Genomic DNA, 21,320 nt, shown 5'->3' on the forward strand with positions numbered 1-21,320 from the left:
ATACTAATCTAAAACAACAGACTTTAACCTAAAAGCACTTATATATAACACCCAAGGAGTAACAAATGATTTGAAAAATTCTCAAGAGAGCTGGTAAAGTCATATATAACTATGAAAAGTTTAAAAACAACAACAACAAACTGTTGAAAATGTTCACAGAATGTTTAAGAACACAAGGGGTAGATCTGGCTTTTAATCTAGCCTCTCTCCTTGGAAAAGTGATAGAAACTCCCTGAAGTTCCATTTCATCTGTAAAATTAGGATGATACGACTATCATAGAGCTGTTTAAAGGTTAAACCAGACTACGCTTGTAAAAAGACAACCTGTTATAGGGTAAACCCTCATTAATGTTAACTATCCTTAACCCCCTGGGGTGGATAAAGAGGAAGGATTCTTCACCTGAGGCCATACAGCCTACTACTCAAGGAAAAATCCAGAAGCTACCGGGCAACATTGGAGACACTTACATCATTTCGCCGTCCAATAGTACAGAATCTGCCTACAGACCACACTCTCTCGTCCAACCGCATCACCACTAAGGGGCAGGGCATTTTCCCTTCTGCACCCTTTCTTGCCCCAACTCCCAGCCCCAGCTTCCCAACCCACCTATTCTATTTACTCGTACGTCTTTGTACCGCCCAGAGACAATGCCTTTTTTTAAAATCACCCTACATCTTCTCTAGTTCTAACTTTCCCGCCCCAGCAACTCTTGAGCAATCGGAGATGGGATTGTCCCTTCTTTCCCCGCCTCTTGGTGACGTTAAGAGAAGTCACACCTCTCATTGGACATTCTGGAGCAGAAGCCTACCAATAACTGGCAGACTTTTTTGGTGCAGACGGACCGCTAGTATTATCTCTGGTGATTGGCTGGAGTGACGGGCCAGGAAAATGGCTTCTAGTCCGTCTGTAGTCCCGGTGGCTGTGACTGCTGCGGTGATCCCCGTCCTGTCACCCAGCAGCGATTTCTCAAATTTGCGAGAAATTAAGAAGCAGCTGCTACTCATCGCAGGCCTTACCCGGGAGCGGGGCCTGCTACACAGTAGCAAATGGTGAGATGTCGGGGTCAGAAGGGGCTGGACTTGGATCCTTGGCCTTTGGGGCCGTGGAGCTAATTCAGTTTGGGTGTTCCAGGTCCGCGGAGTTGGCCTTCTCCCTCCCCGCCTTGCCTCTGGCCGAGCTGCAGCCGCCGCCGCCTATTACAGAGGTAAGGATTTTCATCTCTGCTAGCGCTCCTCATCAACCCGAAGAGTTACCGAGTGCCCTGTCGCTGGATGGGAGCATAATGTTTATCAGGAATGTTTGTGGAGGGAATTCAAGCACTTAAGGAGCTGAATGTTCTAAGCGATTTTATCAGTGTGGGTTTGTTAATCTTTGTAAAGATTTGGTGGTGCTTTACTTAAGCTGAAGAAAATTAGTAAACAGTCCTTAAAAGACTTAAGCCTTTTAAGGTTTTGTAGCCCAGCCCAGACAATGTTCTTAACGTTGAGGAGGATCAACATTTTTAAAATTAATTAATTAATTAATTTAAAAAAAAGATTTTATTCATTTATTTGACAGACAGAGATCACAAGTAGGCGGAGAGGCAGGCAGAGAGAGAGGAGGAAGCAGGCTCCCCGCCGAGCAGAGAGCCCGATGCCGGGCTCGAGTCCAGGACCCTGGGATCATGACCTGAGCCGAAGGCAGAGGCCTTAACCCACTGAGCCACCCAGGCGCCCCCAAATTTTTGTTTTTTTAAAAGATTTTATTTGTCAGAGAGAGAGCGAGAGAGAGCACAAGCAGGGGGAGTGGTAGGCAGAGGGAGAAGCAGGTTCCCCAGAGAGCAAGGAGCCGGATGTGGGACTGGAACCCAGGACCCTGGGATCAAGACCTGAGCTGAAGGCAGAGGTTCAACGCACTGAGCCACCCAGGACTACCCAGAAGACTCAAAGGTTTTAACAACAGTGTGAAACTGGCTTTGGATTCAGATAGTTCTGGGTTCAAATCTCAGCTACGCTAGTGACTTTGGGCAACTTACATAATATGCTGAGCCATAGTTTTTTCATTTGTGAAACGCGGATAGTAATAGTATCTACTTTAAGGGGATATAGAGAAAATTAAATGAGATACAAATATATTTCATATATGATTTATATAGCAGGTATTTTTACATAGTCTGTGTAGTCTGAATGATTTTCATCATAATCCATTTCATTTTTCCTGAAGATGCCACTTCTTTTTTTTTTTTTTTTTAAGATTTTATTTATTTATTTGGCAGAGAGAGAGAGATCACAAGTAGGCAGAGAGGCAGGCAGAGAGAGAGGGAGAAGCAGGCTCCCTGCTGAGCAGAGAGCCCAAGGCAGGGCTCGATCCCAGGACCCTGGGATCATGACCTGAGCTGAAGGCAGAGGCTTAACCCACTGAGCCACCCAGGCGCCCCATGAAGATGCCACTTCTTGACCCCAGAAACCATGAGTATTTCCTACTCCAGAATATATTGGAGATGAGAGGGGATGGGGAAGGAAAAAAGAAAATGGTGAGAGGTTATGGAAAGGGACACTAGAGGAGTGCCTGTGTGGCTCAGTGGGTTAAAGCCTCTGCCTTCAGCTCAGGTCATGATCCCAGGGTCCTTGGATTGAGCCCCGAATCCAGCTCTCTGTTTGGTGGGGAGCCTGCTTCCCCCTCTCTCTCTGCCTACCTCTCTGCCTACTTGTTATCTCTCTCTCTGTTAAATAAATTTAAAAAACTTAAAAAAAAATTAAAAAAAAAAAAAAGGCCGCTAGACTCCTAAGCTGAATGTATATATTTAGAACTTGTTCCAATGAAGGAAACACTGAATATGTTTTGGTTCCAGTTTTGTTCTGATAATATTTGCAGCAAGAGGGATAAGGAGAATGAAGTTATTAAAGTTTTAATCAACTTACCCCTAGAATTTGTGAGGATTGTATGCTTTTTTAACTTAAATATGCATCACCTCTTTTATTTACATACAGAATTATGTCTGTGTTCTGTGCCTTTTGCAATACTAACATGTCAAAACTTTTTGAAGTATAAAAAACATAAGTAATTGCACAGTATATTGCATTTTTTTTTTATAGACATTATTCATTTGTCACAGAGAGAGAGAGAGAGAGAGCGCACCAGTAGTGGGGAGAGACAGGCGAAGGGAGAAGCAAACTCCCTGCTGAACAAGGAGCCTGATGCGGGACTCGATCCCAGGACCCTGAGATCATGACCTGAGCCCAAGGCAGACGGTTAACCAACTGAGCCACCCAGGCATCCCACTATATTACATTTTTGTACATATTTGAAAGACTAGAAGAGGCAAATATCAGATAATAATGCTAGACGTTTTCCATGATGTTTCCACTATTTCCTCCTCAAACCTCTACTACTTGCTCCATTTTACTGATAAAGAAAGGAATTCTCAGGGGTGCCTGGGTGGCTCAGTCGTTAAGCGTCTGCCTTTGGCTCAGGTCATGATCCCAGGGTCCTGGGATCTAGTCCTGCATCTCTGTCAAATAAATAAAAAAAAAATTTTAATTAAAAAAATAAAATAAAAAAGAAAGGAATTCTCAGAGAAACTAAGTAACTTCCCTATTAATGTCATGAAACCAGTAATTTAAGGAATTGCAATTTGAATCCCGGTCCCTAACACTAAAGTCTATGCAACTCCCACTACATTTAAAGAAACAGTACACATTTCTGAGTGTATTGGTTTAGTTTTTTAAATTTTTATTTTTTTCCCCAACTTTTTATTTTGAAAAAAGTTCCATAACCTTAGGGAGCACCTGGGTGGCTCAGTCGGTTAAGTGTCTGCCTTCAGCTCAGGTCATGATCTCAGGATCCTGGGATGGAGCCCTACATTGGGCTCTCTGCTCATTGGGGAGGCTCCTTCTTGCTCTCCCTCTGCCCCTCCCCCTGCTCGTTCTCTGTCTTTTTCCTCTCTGTCAAATAAATAAATAAAAAATTTTAAAAATTTCCATAACCTTAGTTTGTAATAAATAATATACAAAAATAATTAATACATAAATGTATATGTAAATAAGTATATATACACACATATATATGCTAGGTTTTGGGAGGAACAAAATACTTTTTCTTACATCTTGAAATTAATGAGTATACTTCTTCTTTTGTTAATGAATATGCTTCTTGAATTTTAATTTTTATTGTCTTAGTCTCTAACACTTACATAAACCTGTCTCTCTTCTAGGAGGATGCCCAGGATATGGATGCTTACACCCTGGCCAAAGCCTACTTTGATGTTAAAGAGTATGATCGCGCAGCACATTTCCTGCATGGCTGCAATAGCAAAAAAGCCTATTTTCTATACATGTATTCCAGATATCTGGTGAGGACCATTTTAAGATGTCATTCTGCCTTCAGTGAAACATCCATATTTAACACCAAGGGGGAAAACTTTAATCTTTTAAATAGTTTACCAGTAGTCTACTTGTTAAATGTACTTTATACTTAACAGTAATAAAGAAAATATCAAAAAAAAAGTTAAAAAATGACAGTATTAAAAGAAAATATTAAAACAATCCATAGGGCACCCGGCTGGCTATTCTGTGGAGCATGTGACTTTTTGATCTCTCAGGGTCACGAGTTTGAGCTCATGGGTGTGTAGAGTTTTGGGTGTAGAGATTACTTAAAAAAATAAAATCTTTTAAAAAAATTGACAATATATTTTTTTAAGTTTTATTTATAACTCACGAGCCCAAGATCACAAGTCGTGTGCTCTTCTGACTGAGCCAGCCATGTGCCCTGATAATACTCATTATTGACAAAGGTGTGAGGCAGTAGACTCCGTATTTTGGTAGTAAAAGTTCATAAAGAGGTTTTAGAAATCAATTTTGGCAGATTATGTCCATATGAAATACTGTGACCAGACAATTCTACTTTTAAGAAACTTGTCAAATAGAAATACTTCAATATATGCACAAGGATAGGGATATTTATTATTTTTTGTGATAGCCATAAAGTGTCAATAACCTAAATAGTTATTGTTGATTCTTGCTTGAAGTATTCTTTTTTGTTTTTTTTTTTTAAGATTTTATTTATTTATTTGACAGAGAGAAAGAGATCACAAGTAGGCACAGAGGCAGGCAGAGAGAGGGAGGGAAGCAGACTCCCTGCTGAGCAGAGAGCCTGATGCGGGGCTTGATCTCAGGACCTGAGATCATGACCTGAGCCGAAGGCAGAGGCTTTAACCCACTGAGCCACCCGGGTGCCCCTTGCCTGAAGTATTCTTTAATGTGATGTTGCAAAGTGGTGATTTTCCACACCAGCGTTCTCTCTACATTTACTACTTGCCACTTGGCATTCTATACTATACATGAGCTTTTCCTCCCCTTCTCCTTCTCCATTTATTTATTTAATATCAAAGATTCATATATTTGTAATTGTTTGTTGTTTAGTACTTTACTTAATTAGTTTGGTGCTCGGATTATTTCAGATTTAACCTTTGGGAGCCCTTGAATTATTTAAAAGTAGTGACCGTGGGGCGCCGCGGTGACCCAGTCAGTTGAATCTCTGATTCTTGGTTTCCATTCTGGTTTGATCTCATGGTTGTAGGATCCATGTTGGGCTCTGCACTCAGCATCTGCTTAGGACTCTTCCTCTGCTCTTCCCCCCCTCTCTAAAATAAATAAATCTCTAAAAAGTAAAAAATAAGAGTAGTGGCTGGTAGTATTTGCTCTTTGGTTGAACTTGGGCCCTTTATCTGGAGTCAGGTTGCTAGTTTTAGAATGAGTTTCAAAATAAACTGAGATAAGACCTTTTTATTGATTTTCTCTTACAGTCTGGAGAAAAGAAGAAGGACGATGAAACAGTCGATAGCCTAGGTATGAATTTCTTTCCCTTGTCTTTTGGACTAAAGCAGGGGTTGCACACTTAAATGCCTACATGAGCCAGGCAGGTAATATAAGTGTGTGAAGTGGACCTAGGAGGACTGTTACAAATGGGGGAGGTCAACTTCCTGCTTGTTACATACCTCCGGCTGAGGACTGCCTTAAGGAAATGTGGGCCTAGTGTTATCAAGGCTTTCTTCCCTTGGCCCTACACTGTTCTTTGGAACCTGAAGCTAAAAACTCAGATTTTTAGTTGAGGCTTGTGATTTTTAAACATTGATAACTTTCGAATTTTTAAAACCCTCTGCCGGCCTGGGGCACCTGGGTGGCTCAGTCAGTTGGGTGTCTGACTCTTGATTTTGGCTTGAATCATGATGTCAGGGTCCTGAGGTTGAGCCCCACTAGAAGATCCATGCTTAGCTGGGAGTCTTCTTGAGATTCTGTCTGTCTGTCCGTCTCTCTCTCTCTCCCCTCACCCCCCCACCACTTACACTATCTCTCTCTGTCTAAAATAAATAAATACATCTTAAAACAACAACAAACAACCTCTGTGGGTCTAACAACATATGACTGCAGACCAGTTATCAGTTGTAATTTCTGGAACAAAGTAAACGGATCGTATAAGATGTTGGCCACTTCTCAGCATTCTTACATAACTGGTGTAAGTTCCAGTTGTAACTTTGGTTGATACCAAGGGGAATGTCTAGGTCTATGAAATGAATATTGGCAGTCTTTCCTTAGATGTGAGATTTTGTTTCCTAGGTCCACTGGAGAAAGGACAAGTAAAAAATGAGGCACTTAGAGAATTGAGAGTGGAGCTCAGCAAAAAACACCAGGCTCGTGAACTTGATGGATTTGGCCTTTATTTGTAAGTGTCAGAGTAATTTGGATTTTTCTATGACATTTTCTCCTGGGTAGAGGGGAGTTGTTATGAAACATTAACTTTTCCTGTAATTGTTTCTTGCCTGCCTAGATATGGTGTGGTGCTTCGAAAACTGGACCTGGTGAAAGAGGCCATTGATGTGTTTGTGGAAGCTACTCATGTTTTACCTTTGCATTGGGGAGCCTGGCTAGAGCTCTGTAACTTGATTACAGACAAAGAGATGGTAAATTGAGAAATTTATATGAATGAACTTGGCTCCAAGTCTTACGTAATTCTGTAATGGGATGGGAGGAAAGAGGTTTGCTAAACCTTTGCTTGTAGCTAGGTCTTTGCTCCTTCTCTAATCTCTTTCACTGTTGGAATTTCAGTCTTCATTTGAAAGTCTAATGTCTGGCTCTTTGCTGGTAGTTGCTGTTGTATTTATGTGTAGTTATATTAGAGTATCTTCTCTTTATTTCATGTTTCCACATTCGAGTTTTACTCTAACTTGTTGTATAACTAAATGTTAGTATACTTTGTTTCCTTATTCCAGAAATGCTATAGGAAAGGTTTCTCTGACATCAAGGATTATATTAAAAACATTTTAAAGGTCTCTTCTGGGCTGTCCTAGGACTCCATAAAGATTTATAGATTTATTAATGAAATAATGTATATGGAAACTGCTTTATAAACAGCAATCCTTTTATTAGTCATTGTTAGAGGACATTGTCTATAGATTTTATTTTGCCATTCTTCAGTAGTTAATGGAATTGATAATACACTTCATTTTGTTGGCTTTGAAGAGCCAAAGGCTGGTTGATTTCCCCCAATAATGATACGTGCTGCTAAATCTGTATCTGAAATCTTATCTTGGCTTATTCTTATTCATTATCTCTAACTGCCTGATAGACTTTTATTGAAAGTTTGTTTTATCTCTGAACTCAAAATATGCAAAACCAAGGTTCTGATCTTGCCTGACAAATTCTCATTCTTCCTCCCAGCTTGAGAGACTCTCTTGATAGCATCACTGTTTCTCAAGACACCCAGTCTTGATGCTGCACGGTCATATTTGTTCTCTTTCTCTTACTCTTCTTATGTCTAGTCATTTGCCAGACCTCGCCATGGTTTTCTTCTTATATACATCTCTTTCTCTTGGTTTTCTTCACTATCTTGATTTTCAACATAGATTTGGATTACTTATAATTAATAGCTACTTTTCTATCTAGCTTTTCCATTTATACACTCCCATTCCTAAGCTATCGTGTATACTGTTTTCAAACTTACTCTTAAAACACCTATGTCATCATGTCATTCTCTTGCCCAGAATTGTAGTGGTCTCCTATTGCATCCCACTTGCTGTTGCGCCATAGTACCTGCTCTACCAGTTCAGTCTTATTTTTTCACTACTTTTGAGCACATAACTTCCCCTTAAACTAAGCTAGTTTCCTCATCCTATTTACATACACTCATCAGGATTGTTTTGCCTGTGTTTATGTTGTTGCCCTGCATAGAATGTTCTTTTTTGCTCTTCCTCTCTCTTTTTTCTTTTCAAGTTCTAACCATCCTCTAAGACTCACCTGAAATCCTATCTTTTCTTTGAAGTCTTCCTCAACTAGGTCATTCCTCCCTATTGTGCTTGTGAGTCCTGCTCACTTAATTGAATTGCCCTGTGTCCATTGTTAGGTGTTCCCATAAAGTTTTGGTGATAAATTTCTCTAGACAATAGAGATAGTTCCTTGATGTTCATTTGGGAGAGAGGTCAAAGTATATTAAGTGTGTCCCTCTCTCTCCTGCTGGCAGCTGAAGTTCCTGTCTTTGCCAGACACCTGGATGAAAGAGTTTTTTCTGGCTCATATATACACAGAGTTGCAGTTGATAGAGGAGGCCCTGCAAAAGTATCAGAATCTCATTGATGTGGGCTTCTCTAAGAGCTCATATATTGTTTCCCAAATTGCAGTTGCCTATCACAATATCAGAGGTGAGTGAATAAGGACAATGAAATACCATCAAATCCTGAAGGTAGCACTGTATTGTTTTCTAAACTTTCTTATCTTCTTTCTACAGATATTGACAAAGCCCTCTCTATTTTTAATGAGCTAAGGAAACAAGACCCTTACAGGATTGAAAATATGGACACATTCTCCAACCTTCTTTATGTCAGGGTGAGCTGCTTCCTTTGCTTAGAGTTGTTCAAGCTCTTTTGTGCTTTAATCTCCTGGGTTGGATTGTCACTGGGTCACGTTAGCCATGAGAAATATAGTTCACGGAGTTCCTCACTCTTGCTTAGATTGTCTTTCTTTTTTCTTCCAGAGCATGAAATCTGAGTTGAGTTATCTGGCTCACAACCTCTGTGAGATAGATAAATATCGTGTAGAAACATGCTGTGTAATTGGTAAGAGACTACTTTTTTCTTTTAAGATTTGTTTTCTTTATAAGTAATACAAATGTAAAAATAATGGTATAAAAGCATCAAGGATAACAAAATCATAGACTGTAGAATGTAAAAGCTGGGTATAATCCCACCTCCAAGATTGGTGAACATGACTCCAGAATATTTTTCTGTGTGAATACTAAAAATGAGAATGTGGGTGCATGTGTGTGTATAATTTGCTTGCAAAACTATCATTATAAACACTGATTTGTAACTTCCTCTTTTTTTTTTTTAACCGTGTATCTTTTCCATCGTTTTATTTAGTACATCTAGATTTATATTATTTTGATGGCTATTTGGTATTACATAGATGTACCATCATTTTTTTTTTTAAGATTATTTATTTATTTATTTATTTGACAGACAGAGATTACAAGTAGGCAGAGAGGCAGGCAGAGAGAGAGAGGAGGAAGCAGGCTCCCCGCTGAGCAGAGAGCCCGATGCGGGGCTCGATCTCAGGACCCTGGGATCACGACCCGAGCCGAAGGCAGAGGCTTTAACCCACTGAGCCACCCAGGCGCCCCAATGTACCATCATTTTTATGTAATCATTTTCTATTGTGTAAGTTGTGGCCACTGTTTGTTGATATAAAAATAGTTTCAGGAACCATCTTTGTGGGTGTGGATGTATGTGTGTGCACGTGCAAAATGGTATTGTTTTGTTTTGTTTTAGATTTTATTTATTTATTTGAAAGAAAAAGATACAGCAAGAGAGGGAACATAAGCCGGGGGAGTGGAAGAGGGAGAAGCAGGCTCCCCGAGACCTGATCCCAGGACCCTGAGATCATGACTTGAGCTGAAGGCAGACACTTAATGACTGAACCCCCAAATGGCAGTTTTATTAAAGATCGGGGTACAGGATCTGTGGGCAGAAAGAACTGCTGCGCTGGGGTCTTGAGGAGTGGGGATTATATACTTGGAGTTGGAGGAAGGAAAAGGGAGGTTTCAAAAGAACTTTCATGTGCTAAAGAGGACTGACCTATAAAATACTGAAGGCCTTGTCATTTTCAAGTTAAGATTGTTTTCCCCTCTAGCAAGGTTTTAACTTTAAGATAGTTGGGAGATTCCTGGAAGAAAATCACACATGTCCCACCCTGGAATGAGGGTTTGGGGGAGGTTGTAGGTTGTCAGCTTATGCTTTGTCTTCAGCTTGCCTTCTGCTCTCTCATCATTTCCCCCCTGAACAATTTTGACCTTTAAATCTTCAAGGTTGTTGAAGGTGGAAGATCTCATCTTTTGTAACTTCTTCCTGCTGAGTAGGGGTGTAGCGATGCCCCTACCTAGGGTCAACATTGGTCAGTTGGGGAACACATAGGGGAGTTATGAAAGGGGAGACAGCTGAATCCAACACGGTCAACATATATGAACCTCCTTGAGGAGCAGGGGTCATCTGTTGATGTGAAGTCATTGTAGGTGTAGAGTCTTGGCACCAAGGAGAGAGATACTGAAAAAGACAATGCATTAAGAGGAGTATGGCTATAAAGAAGTCTAGTAAAGAGATCCTTAATAGTTGACCATAATTTTCCTCCAATCCAGAGTTTAAAGCAGTCACTAAAGGAAAGAGATCATTTAAAGCACCAGTTTGAGTATTCATGTCAGTTAAAAACCCAGAAATATTTTTGTGATAATTTGGAATAAATACACAGCATTCTGTTCTTATGATAGTGCAGGTTCTGCCTTGTGCAAGAGTTAAAGCACCTAATGTCATTCTGTTTTGTAAAGCTACCTTACACATTTGTATTACTTTAGTATTTAAATGGAGAAATGTTACTCTGAGTGTCATTTAGGGATTTGACCATGTACTTATTAAGAGCTTCTTTGTGTCAAACAACATCCTCCAGTCTTAAAGAGGGAACAAAGATGGATGCCAGGTGGTCATACCAACAAGACACAGGACATATCCACCATTGTTTTAAATTTGGAAGGTTAGCTGGGTTGGTAATGGTTTTAATAATGCATCCATGCATCCAGGCAAAACCCAGAGTACCTCGGCCTATCCAGCCTGGGGAAGCAGTGACCACAAGTTAGAGTCGTGTAGCCATTGAGTCCCAGCCAGGAGCCGGCCATCTAATACTGGGCCTCCTTGAATTGCAGTCAAGATATTAAGGGCTGTTTGGTTTTGGAGGGTCATCCTTTGAATTTGTGTGAATTTCAGGCCCCTTTGATGGGGGACTTATGGCTTGATAATAATCCCCCTTTCTTTAAATTGCACCATGGACATATAGGACTAGGATGGCATATTTGGAGTCAGTATAAATATTTTTAAGGCTTTTGCCAATTGCAAAGCACAGGTGGGGGCTACAAATTCTGCTTTGGGGGCGGATGTGTTTGCTGATAGGGCTTGGCCTCAGCAGCCTGAATTAGACTGACTATAGCATACCCAGCTTTTCTTACCCCTTTTTCATGAAACAGCTGCCATTGGTAAACCAACTGTCGTCTGCATTTTTGATAGGAGAATCTTTTATTTTTTTTTAAAAGATTTTATTTATTTATTTGACAGACAGAGATCACAAGTAGGTAGAGAGGCAGGCAGAGAGAGAGGGGGAAGCAGGCTCCCCGCTGAGCAGAGAGCCCGATGCGGGGCCTGTTCCCGGGACCCCGGGTCCATGACCTGAGCTGAAGGCAGAGGCTTTAAACCACTGAGCCACCCAGGCGCCCCTAGGGGAATCTTTTAAATCTGGTTGACTGGAATAAGCAAGATCAATGACCTCCTAACAGTTAAGCTCTATAGAGATTATGATGGTCAGGTCCATGCATAAGGGTAGCTGGGTTTAAAGTTTGATAGGTTTTAAGTATTATTTCAGGCATATCTATAAGCATTGCCTGGTGTTTAATAAGTCAGTTTCCCATGGGATGCTTGGGTGGCTTAGTCGGTTAAGCATCTACCTTTGGCTCAGATCATGATCCCAGTGTTGAGGGATCGAATCCTGCATCGGGCTCCTCGCTCAGCAGGGAGCCTACTTCTCCCTCTGTCAGCTCTGCCTGCAGCTGTCCCTGATTGTGCACTCTTGCTCTCTGATAAATAAATAAAATCTTAAAAAACAAGAAGGTCAGTTTCCCAACATCCCTTGGTGGCTTTTGGTCTCTAAGACACTCTGGACCTGATGTGAAGTCATTATAGTCAGGGACTGTCCCATAGTGAGCTTTGAGGCTCCTTTTACCAGGAAGGATGTTACATACTTGGCTAAAGCCTTTATTTGCGATTGCACCTCAATAGAGGTGGCTTCTAGAATAAATACGACTGCAAGGGATGAAACCATCAAGAAGCCCCCCTTCTTTAAAATATATTTATTTATTTATTTATTTGAGAGAGAGCACGAGCAGGGGGAGGGGCAGAGGGAAAGGGAGAAGCAGACTACCCACTAGATGCCACCAAACCTCTTCCCCCAGTTGTGATAACCAAAGATGTATGCAGATAACTGTCAAATCTTGGGGTTAGACTCATCCGTGGTTGAGAACCATGGCCCTATGTACTCCACCCCACTAGTATGACCTGATCATCAGTTGACATCAACACATCAGTAGCCACTTTTGGATGAAAGTAAGCTTGGTTGTGATTGAAAGCCTCGGTTCCCTAGAAACAAAAGGGAGATGTCTCTTGCTGGGTGTGTGATGACACTGCGTTGAGATCATACATTTGTATCTTTCTAGGTCAGGAAGTTCTTAAACCAATAGAATTTCAGTCCATCAATTCACTATTTCTAGCTCTTGAGGAAGTTGTAGTTCAGTATGAGAAAAAAGCATTAAAAAAATGTAATGGGGGGTGCCTGGGTGGCTCAGTCATTAAGTGGCTGCCTCTGGCTCAGGTCATGATCCTGGAGTCCTGGGATTGAGCCCCACATTGGGCTCACTGCTTGGCAGGGAGTCTGCTTCTCCCTCTCCCACCCCTACTGCTTGTGTTCCCTCTCTCGCTGTGTGTCTCTCTGTCAAATAAATAAAATCTTAAAAATAAAAATGTAACAGGAACTTTTGGAATGTGAGAGTGGTTCCAAAAGTTCCTGTTACATTTTTATGTAGTGATCTTTTTAGTGTCAGCATTATGAAGAAAAGATAAAGTCTGTTATGAGGGTGGAACTCTCTTTTATTCAGAAAACATCTTTTGAGCATCTTCTGAGTGCCAGGCACTGTACTTTGTATTGTAGTACCTACCCTAATTGCCTATTGAGGAATACTAATAAGAAAATAACTATAATGCTATGGGTTGAGTGTTAGGATTGAGGTAAACTAAAGATACTGAGAGTTCATACAAAAGATACCTAATCTAGCGTATGATTAGGGAAGTCTTCTTGAGAAGATGGTGCTTGAAGGCTGGTCAGAAGTAAAAGAGTTCAGTAAGAGAGGAAAAGGATTGACATGGGAAGGGCATTGCACTGCAGAGGCACTGAAGTATGAAACGGGCGTTGGGCATGAAGGAGCTTCTCGTCTGGAAGCATGGTGTGGGAGGTGGAAATGTTCAAAAAGGGGCCAGATCTTGACGAGTCTTTTATGCCTTACTGAACATTTGGATCTTATTTTGAAAGTGGTAGGAGTCTTCTGACGAATTTTTAATCAGAGAGTGATGGAAGTTCTCAGATTTTCATTTTCAAATGATGACTGTAGTCAATGTGCTGGAAGGATTAGAAAAAGGGCAAGACTAGAATCGGGGAGACCAGCTAGGAGATTTTGGCAATAATCTAGTCTAGGGATAATGATGAGAGCCTACACTGAGGTATTGGCAGGAAGGATGGAGAGAGGCTATTAGACTTAGAAGATATTTAGGAAATAGAAGAAACAGGATTTGGCAACTGGGTAACCAGATGGGCAACAGTGCCCTGTATGTGAAGAAAGAAAACAGAGGTTGGGGAGATAAGGAACAATCCTTTTTTTCACCTCTTGACCTAGAGCCAATTAAAATAAAAGAAGACATATATCTGAAGAGTAATGATTTAGGAGTTTTTTGGTTTTTTAATAATCATTTGAGGTGAACTTTTTTTTTTTTTTTTAAAGATTTTATTTAGGGGCGCCTGGGTGGCTCAGTGGTTTAAGCCGCTGCCTTCAGCTCGGGTCATGATCTCAGGGTCCTGGGATCGAGTGCCACATGGGGCTCTCTGCTCGGCAGGGAGCCTACTTCCCTCTCACTCTCTCTGCCTGCCTCTCTGCCTACTTGTGATCTCTCTCTGTCAAATAAATAAATAAAATCTTTAAAAAAAAAAGATTTTTATTTATTTGAGAGAGAAAGAGATAGCAAGAGAAAGCACAAGGTGGGGGGTGGAGGGCTTAGGAGGAAGGAGGGAGAAGTGGACTCCCCACTGAGCAGGGAGCCTGAGTTGCAGGGAGGGGGGGGCTGCGAGGGCGGCGGGGGGTGGGGGCGCTCGATCCCAGGCCCCAGGGATCGTGACCTAAGGTGAGGGCAGATGCTTAGCCAACTGAGCCCACCTAGGCGCCCCTTGAGGTGAACTCCTTAATGAACTGTTTTTTTCTCAGCATATCTGTAAATGGCCAGCACAGTGCCTGACATGGTAAATAAATGTTTGTTGAATTCAGCCCACCTACCTTAAAAAATAAGGATTATTAGTTCATGGCTAAAAAATATACTTCAGCTTCACATTGTAGCCAGTTCAGAGAAATTAAAAAGGAGAAAGAAGAATGGAGAGAAGAAAAGAAACTGAGGACCCGAAAGAATGAACTCTTACGAATAGAGTGGTGGCAGGGATCTCCTATTTGTTTAGTCCTTGCTTCTCCTCTTAGGTCATGATACCAATTGATTGTTTCCCTATGTGTCTTTTCTGGAGTCCCAATCTTTGAGAGGCAGCACTTAAGTATATATAACAGCATATACTATAGAACGGTGTAGTTAAGTTTGGACTCTGGAATCAGGCTACCTAGTTTAAATCTTGGTTCTGCTACTAACTAGCTGAGTGACCTTGGGCTTAACCTGTCTATGCTGTAGTTTCCTCAATAAAGGCATAACAGTAGATCCTGCTCTCAGGTAATTGTCATGAGGATTAGATAAATTAATGCCTAGAAAGCACTTACAACAATGTAGGTTGCCCAGCATGTTGTAACCTTCATTATACTTTGGCTCTTCCAAATAAGATAAAACAAAACAAAACAAAACAAATCTCATTTACTTGGTCGTTGCTCAAAACTTGGCTTATTCTGACTTATTTAATGTCTCTATCATCCTCACTTCTTTAGCACCTAGGGCTTATATGGGGCTATATCCCTTTTTCTGGGTGAGAAATCAGTATTTTGACCTAGAAATGTACCATGTTGATACATAGAGCTTTCATTACTTCCCTTTTCCTACTCCCTAGCTAATGACTATTTAGGTTATTTTTTCATTTGTACTGTTAGAAACAGTTTGTTTCATAGCTACAATAGAAACAGGATTTGTGGGGTTTTTAAATTATTATTAAGTATAATGTTATATTAGTTTCAGGTGTACAACAGAGATTTGACAATTCTGTATTTTTTTTTTAAAGATTTTATTTATTTGACAGAGATCACAAGTAGGCAGAGAGGCAGGCAGAGAAAGAGAGGAAGGGAAGCAGGCTCCCCACTGAGCAGAGAGCCCGACGCGGGGCTCAATCCCAGGACCCTTGAGATCATGACCTGAGCCGAAGGCAGAGGTTTAACCCACTGAGCCACCCAGGCACCCCTCTGTATTTTTTTTTTTTTTAAGATTTTGTTTATTTATTTGACAGGGATCACAAGTAGGCAGAGAGTTAGGCAGAGAGAGAGGGAGGAAAGCAGGCTCTCTGCTGAGCAGAGAGCCCGATGCGATGCGGGGCTCGATCCCAGGACCCTGGGATCATGACCTGAGCCGAAGGCAGAGGCTTTAACCTACTGAACCACCCAGGTGCCCCGACAGTTCTGTATATTACTGAACATTCACTATAATAAGCATAGTCACCATACCAAGTTATTACAGTATTATTGACTGTATTCCCTATGCTGTACTTTGTAGTCTGTGACTTACTTTACTTTATAACTGGAAATTTGTACCTTGTAATTATTCTTTTCTAAAAATAGCTTTATTGAAAAAAACCCAGCTTCATTGAGGTATAATTTAATACCATAAAATTTACCAACTTTAAGGTTATAATTCAGTGAATTTTTGTAAATTTGTACAGTTGTATAACCATAGCCGTAAATCCAGTTTAGAATATTCTGGCACCCTTGGAAGTTCCCTTGAATGTGTTTGCAGTCAGTCCCCCTTGCATTCCCCAGCAACCACAGATTTGCCTTCTTACTCTATATTTTGCCTTTTCTTGAAATTTTCATGTAAATGGAATCTTGGAATATTTAGTCTTATTGTGTGGCTTCTTTTACTTAGCTGTTTCCAAAGTTACCCATGTTGTAGCATGTATCAGTAGTTCTTTCCTTTTTTTTTTTTTTTTTTTAAGATTTTATTTATTCATTTGACAGACAGAGATCACAAGTAGGCAGAGAAGCAGGCAGAGAGAGGAGGAAGCAGTCTCCCTGCTGAGCAGAGAGCCTGATGTGGGGCTCGATCCCAGGACCCTGAGATCATGACCTGAGCCGAAGGCAGAGGCTTTAACCCACTGAGCCACCCAGGCGCCCCTAGTTCTTTCCTTTTTAAAGATTGTATTTATTTATTTGACAGAGAGAGAGATCACAAGTAGGCAGAGAGAGAAACAGGCTCCCCGCTCAGCAGAGAGCCCGATTTGGGTCTCCATCCCAGGACCCTGAGACCATGACCTGAGCCTGAGGCAGAGGCGTAACCCACTGAGCCACCCAGGCACCCCAGTTCTTTCCTTTTTAATGTTGACTAGTATTCCATTGTTTAGAGATATACATTTTGTTTATCCATTTACCGATTGACATAAGACAGATGGCTTCTATACCCTTTCTGCAAATAAAATCTTTCAAAAAATCCCAGAAGTTTTCACTTGTTCTCTTCAGGACCCATGCTAATAGACCTGCTTTGATTCTTGTGGAAGAGAGGAGCTCAGAGCTCTGCCTTTTTATCCTTTGAGGACCTCTTTAGAAATCTAGGAATATAGTTGGAAAACTACCAAGCTAAAACATACTACAGACATTTCCTACTTTTTTTCATTGTTGTTTTTTGTTTAAAGATTTTATTTATTTATTTGTCAGAGAGAGAGAGAGCACACAAGCAGGGAGAGTGGCAAGCAGAGGGAGAAGCAGTCTCCCCGCTGGGCAAGGAGCCTGATGGGGGACAGGATCCCAGGACTCTGGGATCCTGACCTGAGTGGAAGGCAGACACTTAATTTAACCGACTGAGCCACCCAGGTGTCCCTTTCTTACCCTTTGTTAAGAAAATGTGGATAATTAAGGAGGGCATGTGATGTGATGAGCACTAGGTGTTACACCTAACCAAAGAATCATTGAACATGGGGTGCCTGGGTGAGTCAGTGGGTTAAGCCTCTGCCTTTGGCTCAGGTCATGATCCCAGGGTCCTGGGGTCAAGCCCCATATCAGGGTCTCTGCTCAGCAGAGAGCCTGCTTCCCCCGCCCCCCAGCCTGCCTACTAGTGATCTCTCTCTCTCTGTCAAATAAATAAATAAAATCTTAAAAAAAAAAAATCATTGAACATTACATCAAAAACTAATGATGTATATGTTGGCTAATTGAATTTTAAATTTAAAAAATGGAGGAAGGGGTGCCTGGATGGCTCAGTGGGTTAATCCTCTGCCTTCAGCCAAGATCATGGTCTCACGGTCCTGGGATGGAGCCCTACATCGGGCTCTCTGTTCAGCAGGGAGCCTGCTTCCCCCCCTCCTCTCTGTCTGCCTCTCTGCCTACCTGTAATCTCTGTCTGTCAAATAAATAAATAAAATCTTTAAAAAATAATAATAATTAAAAATAAATAAATAAATAAAAATTTAAAATGGAGGAAAAAAGAGAAAAAGAAAATGTGGATAAATGCTATATTCAGATGAAATAAACTGAAGAAAAACTTTTAAGTGTTAGGGAATTTTTTTTTTTTTTAAAACCAGAACGTGTAATAGATGCAGTATATTTCCCAAGGTAATGATGATGTTCCCTTTGTATAAATTGGCTTTTCTGCAAACACTTTGGGGAAATGGGTTATAGTTTCATGTCTGCTCTGTGGAATGCTATTTTAGTGAACTTACATTTTTACCTGTCTAGTTATTCATATATATATTTTTTTATTTTTCAATCAGGCAATTATTATAGTTTGCGTTCTCAGCATGAGAAAGCAGCCTTATATTTCCAGAGAGCCCTGAAATTGAATCCTCGGTATCTTGGGGCCTGGACACTGATGGGACATGAGTACATGGAAATGAAGAACACATCTGCTGCTATTCAGGCTTATAGGTGAGTTTCTAGTTGAGGGGGGAGGTGGAGGGGATTACTGTGATGTTAGGAGCCTCTCTTGAGCCTATAAGTTGCTAACCTTGATTCTGCCCTCTAACTAGTCTCTCTTGCATTTTATAGACATGCCATTGAGGTCAATAAACGGGACTACAGAGCCTGGTATGGGCTTGGACAGACCTATGAAATACTTAAGATGCCATTTTATTGCCTTTATTATTATAGACGGGCCCATCAACTTCGGTAAGTCTGGTGAATGATGTGTTTGTTATGAGAAGAGCTCATACTTTCCTTTACCTTTTGATAGGTACTGAAGAATCACAGTGAATGAATGGTTTTGACTCTTAGAGACCTGGGTTTAAACGTGCCATATGCTTTTTGATCATTTTTATGTAGTGTATTCTAATGGGTTAATAGTTTAATTGTGAACACAGAATAATACAATTATATGAAGTATTGGATTAAAGATCAGTCACTGTATAGATTTGAAATAGTGGTCGGTGATGGTGTTTCCTTAAGGAAGGACTTTAGATTTTTTTAAAAGCCTTTGCTCAGACTGTCTGTTCTTTTTTCTTAGGCCCAATGATTCTCGTATGCTGGTTGCTTTAGGAGAATGTTATGAGAAACTCAATCAACTAGTGGAAGCCAAAAAGGTACCTGCAATTGGGTCCTGCAGAATTGGAGCGGAAATTAGCAGTTTGGATGAAGGGTTGGGCTCTCTGCTCTAATTGTCCTTCATTCTGATCTATCTACATATGAAAGTCTTAAGTATTTATGGACTCGTAGGCTAAAAAGCAAAGCAGAACTGACATTATCAGTGGGCCTATCAGTCTAGTAAAAATGCTTTGCATTCTGCCAGTCCACACTTCTGGGTGGCTTATAAGACTTGGGCCTTTATGTGGTAGGCCATGGCACATGGGACATTGGTCAAAGTGACCAGTTTGGTTTTTTTTTTGACAGTGTTATTGGAGAGCTTATGCTGTGGGAGATGTGGAGAAAATGGCTCTGGTGAAACTGGCAAAGTGAGTGAAAGGAGTGAAATGCTGTTGTTATTTCTGTTGGCTTCTCTGGTGTGGTACATCATGTGTTTTTACTTTTATCACTAGCTTGCTTTGAGATCCGATTTGTACTTACAGACCGATTTATTTTGTAGGCTTCATGAACAGTTGACTGAGTCAGAACAAGCTGCCCAGTGTTACATCAAATATATCCAAGATATCTATTCCTGTGGGGTATGTGTCATGAGCGTCAGAATTGGGTTGCTGTTCTCATCCTGACCACCTCAGTCACTCCTGCTTTCCCTGTCTAGGAAATAGTGGAGCACCTGGAGGAAAGCACTGCTTTCCGCTATTTGGCCCAGTACTATTTTAAGTGCAAGCTGTGGGATGAAGCTTCGACTTGTGCCCAAAAGTGTTGTGCATTCAATGATGTGAGTAGCAGTTCTTTACTAAAGGGTTTGGATTTTAGGCTCAGACTTAAGATCTTTACTGTGACCTGAGGGTGGAAGATGGGTGAGAAGTGGAAAGGCTACCTTGATCCATGAAACTTAGATATCAGCATTTTAGAACTTGTTTTTGAGAATAGCTTTGGACATATTTTGAAACATTGCCTGACTTTGTTTCAGACCCGGGAAGAAGGGAAGGCCTTGCTCCGGCAAATCCTACAACTTCGGAACCAAGGCGAGACTCCTTCTACTGAGATGCCTGCTCCCTTTTTCCTCCCTGCCTCACTGTCTGCTAACAACACTCCCACACGCAGAGTTTCTCCACTCAACCTGTCTTCAGTCACACCATAGTTGGCTTCTTTCAAGCCAGCACATCACTAGACCCATGTTAAGCCTTACCTCCGTGTAAGGATGGCCAAGTCTGTTCTTCCAAGGACCTTGGTTTTTTTGTTTATACAAATGGAAATAGCTCCTTGGGGACAGTTTATAGAATCACCTTTGGTGTAGACTGACAGAAGAATCCTGGCAACAGAAATTGTCTTTTGCCAGTTAGATGCACTTCTATTTCCCTTCTGTTCAGAGAGTGGCTTCAGATCTTGGCCTTCTTCCCAGACCTCTTCCCCCCTAAAAAACATCCCTTTAACAGCACTTTAGCACAGGCAAGGCTTACAGGAACAAAGTTTCAATGCTGCTGGGAGTGAGAGATTCCTTGGAGAGGCATGGAAAGGAGAAAAGTATGCCATTCTACCCTCTGCAGGCAGTAGGGACAATGTGTACCCTAGGGAGGTCAGGGCACTTGATAGACATGATCTCATCATTCTTGGATTTATGGAACATGACTATGCTGTCAGAGGTAAGATTTGAACAGAGTGAAGCTGTACATTTGTTCTTGCTTTGTGGGGACAGTCTAAAACATCATTTTAAGGACTTTTCCTAGAAGCTTTCAAATAGAAAGGAACTTACTAGAGTTGAATCAAAGAAGAGACAAAAAGAATCTTACTTTTTAGGGAACTATTGATGGCAAAAGAGCCTATGGAGTTAGCTATACTCTTACTAAAGCAAATCAAGGAGGTGGGATTAATAAATTTCATGGACATTCAGGAGTGTTGTTTTGTGACTATATAGACAAGAATAAACTCACTTCAAGCTGGTCTGTTGTAATAAATATTTTTGATGTTATTTTTCTCCCCCCTCTGTTATCTCCAACAAAATGGTTCTTTTCAACTTCACTTGTTTAGATAAGGTAAAGAGAATCATTCTTGCTGTATTCTTGGAGGGTTTCAGGGCTGTGCATGTGTATTCAGTAGGAGGTAATATGCTGGGACTATAATGTCCTCTGTAATAAATTTGAACTGTATTTATGCTGTGGATTATTCTGAGCTCAGGGCTCAGTCTTCCTTTGTTGTTTCCAGAACAAGTTTGTTAGCCAGTCACCTCTTCAGGAAC

General features: G+C 41.0%; 1 protein-coding gene across 1 annotated transcript; it reads left to right on the plus strand.

Annotated features, from left to right (window-relative positions):
• Nucleotides 1–870: 870 nt before the first annotated feature.
• Nucleotides 871–21,242, plus strand: CDC23 (cell division cycle 23). The gene is made up of 16 exons (XM_080803993.1): nucleotides 871–1,050; nucleotides 1,133–1,205; nucleotides 4,194–4,331; nucleotides 5,784–5,826; nucleotides 6,595–6,700; nucleotides 6,806–6,938; nucleotides 8,495–8,672; nucleotides 8,759–8,856; nucleotides 9,005–9,086; nucleotides 18,280–18,433; nucleotides 18,554–18,673; nucleotides 19,008–19,083; nucleotides 19,391–19,452; nucleotides 19,584–19,662; nucleotides 19,740–19,859; nucleotides 20,055–21,242. The coding sequence occupies exons 1-16, from the start codon at nucleotides 890–892 to the stop codon at nucleotides 20,223–20,225; spliced, it is 1,794 nt and encodes a 597-aa protein (XP_080660119.1). The 5' UTR covers nucleotides 871–889; the 3' UTR covers nucleotides 20,226–21,242.
• The last annotated feature ends 78 nt before the right edge of the window (nucleotides 21,243–21,320 follow it).

This window comes from Martes martes, assembly GCF_963455335.1.
Source record: "Martes martes genome assembly, chromosome: 5".
Classification (NCBI taxonomy): Eukaryota; Metazoa; Chordata; class Mammalia; order Carnivora; family Mustelidae; genus Martes; species Martes martes.

Bases quoted from the DNA above. Each gene is read 5' to 3' on its own strand.
- CDC23 (XM_080803993.1), top strand. From the start codon at position 890: ATGGCTTCTAGTCCGTCTGTAGTCCCGGTGGCTGTGACTGCTGCGGTG. The intron at 6,701-6,805 runs GTAAGTGTCAGA...TTGCCTGCCTAG, and splicing joins GATGGATTTGGCCTTTATTT to ATATGGTGTGGTGCTTCGAA. The intron at 18,674-19,007 runs GTAAGTCTGGTG...CTTTTTTCTTAG, and splicing joins AGACGGGCCCATCAACTTCG to GCCCAATGATTCTCGTATGC.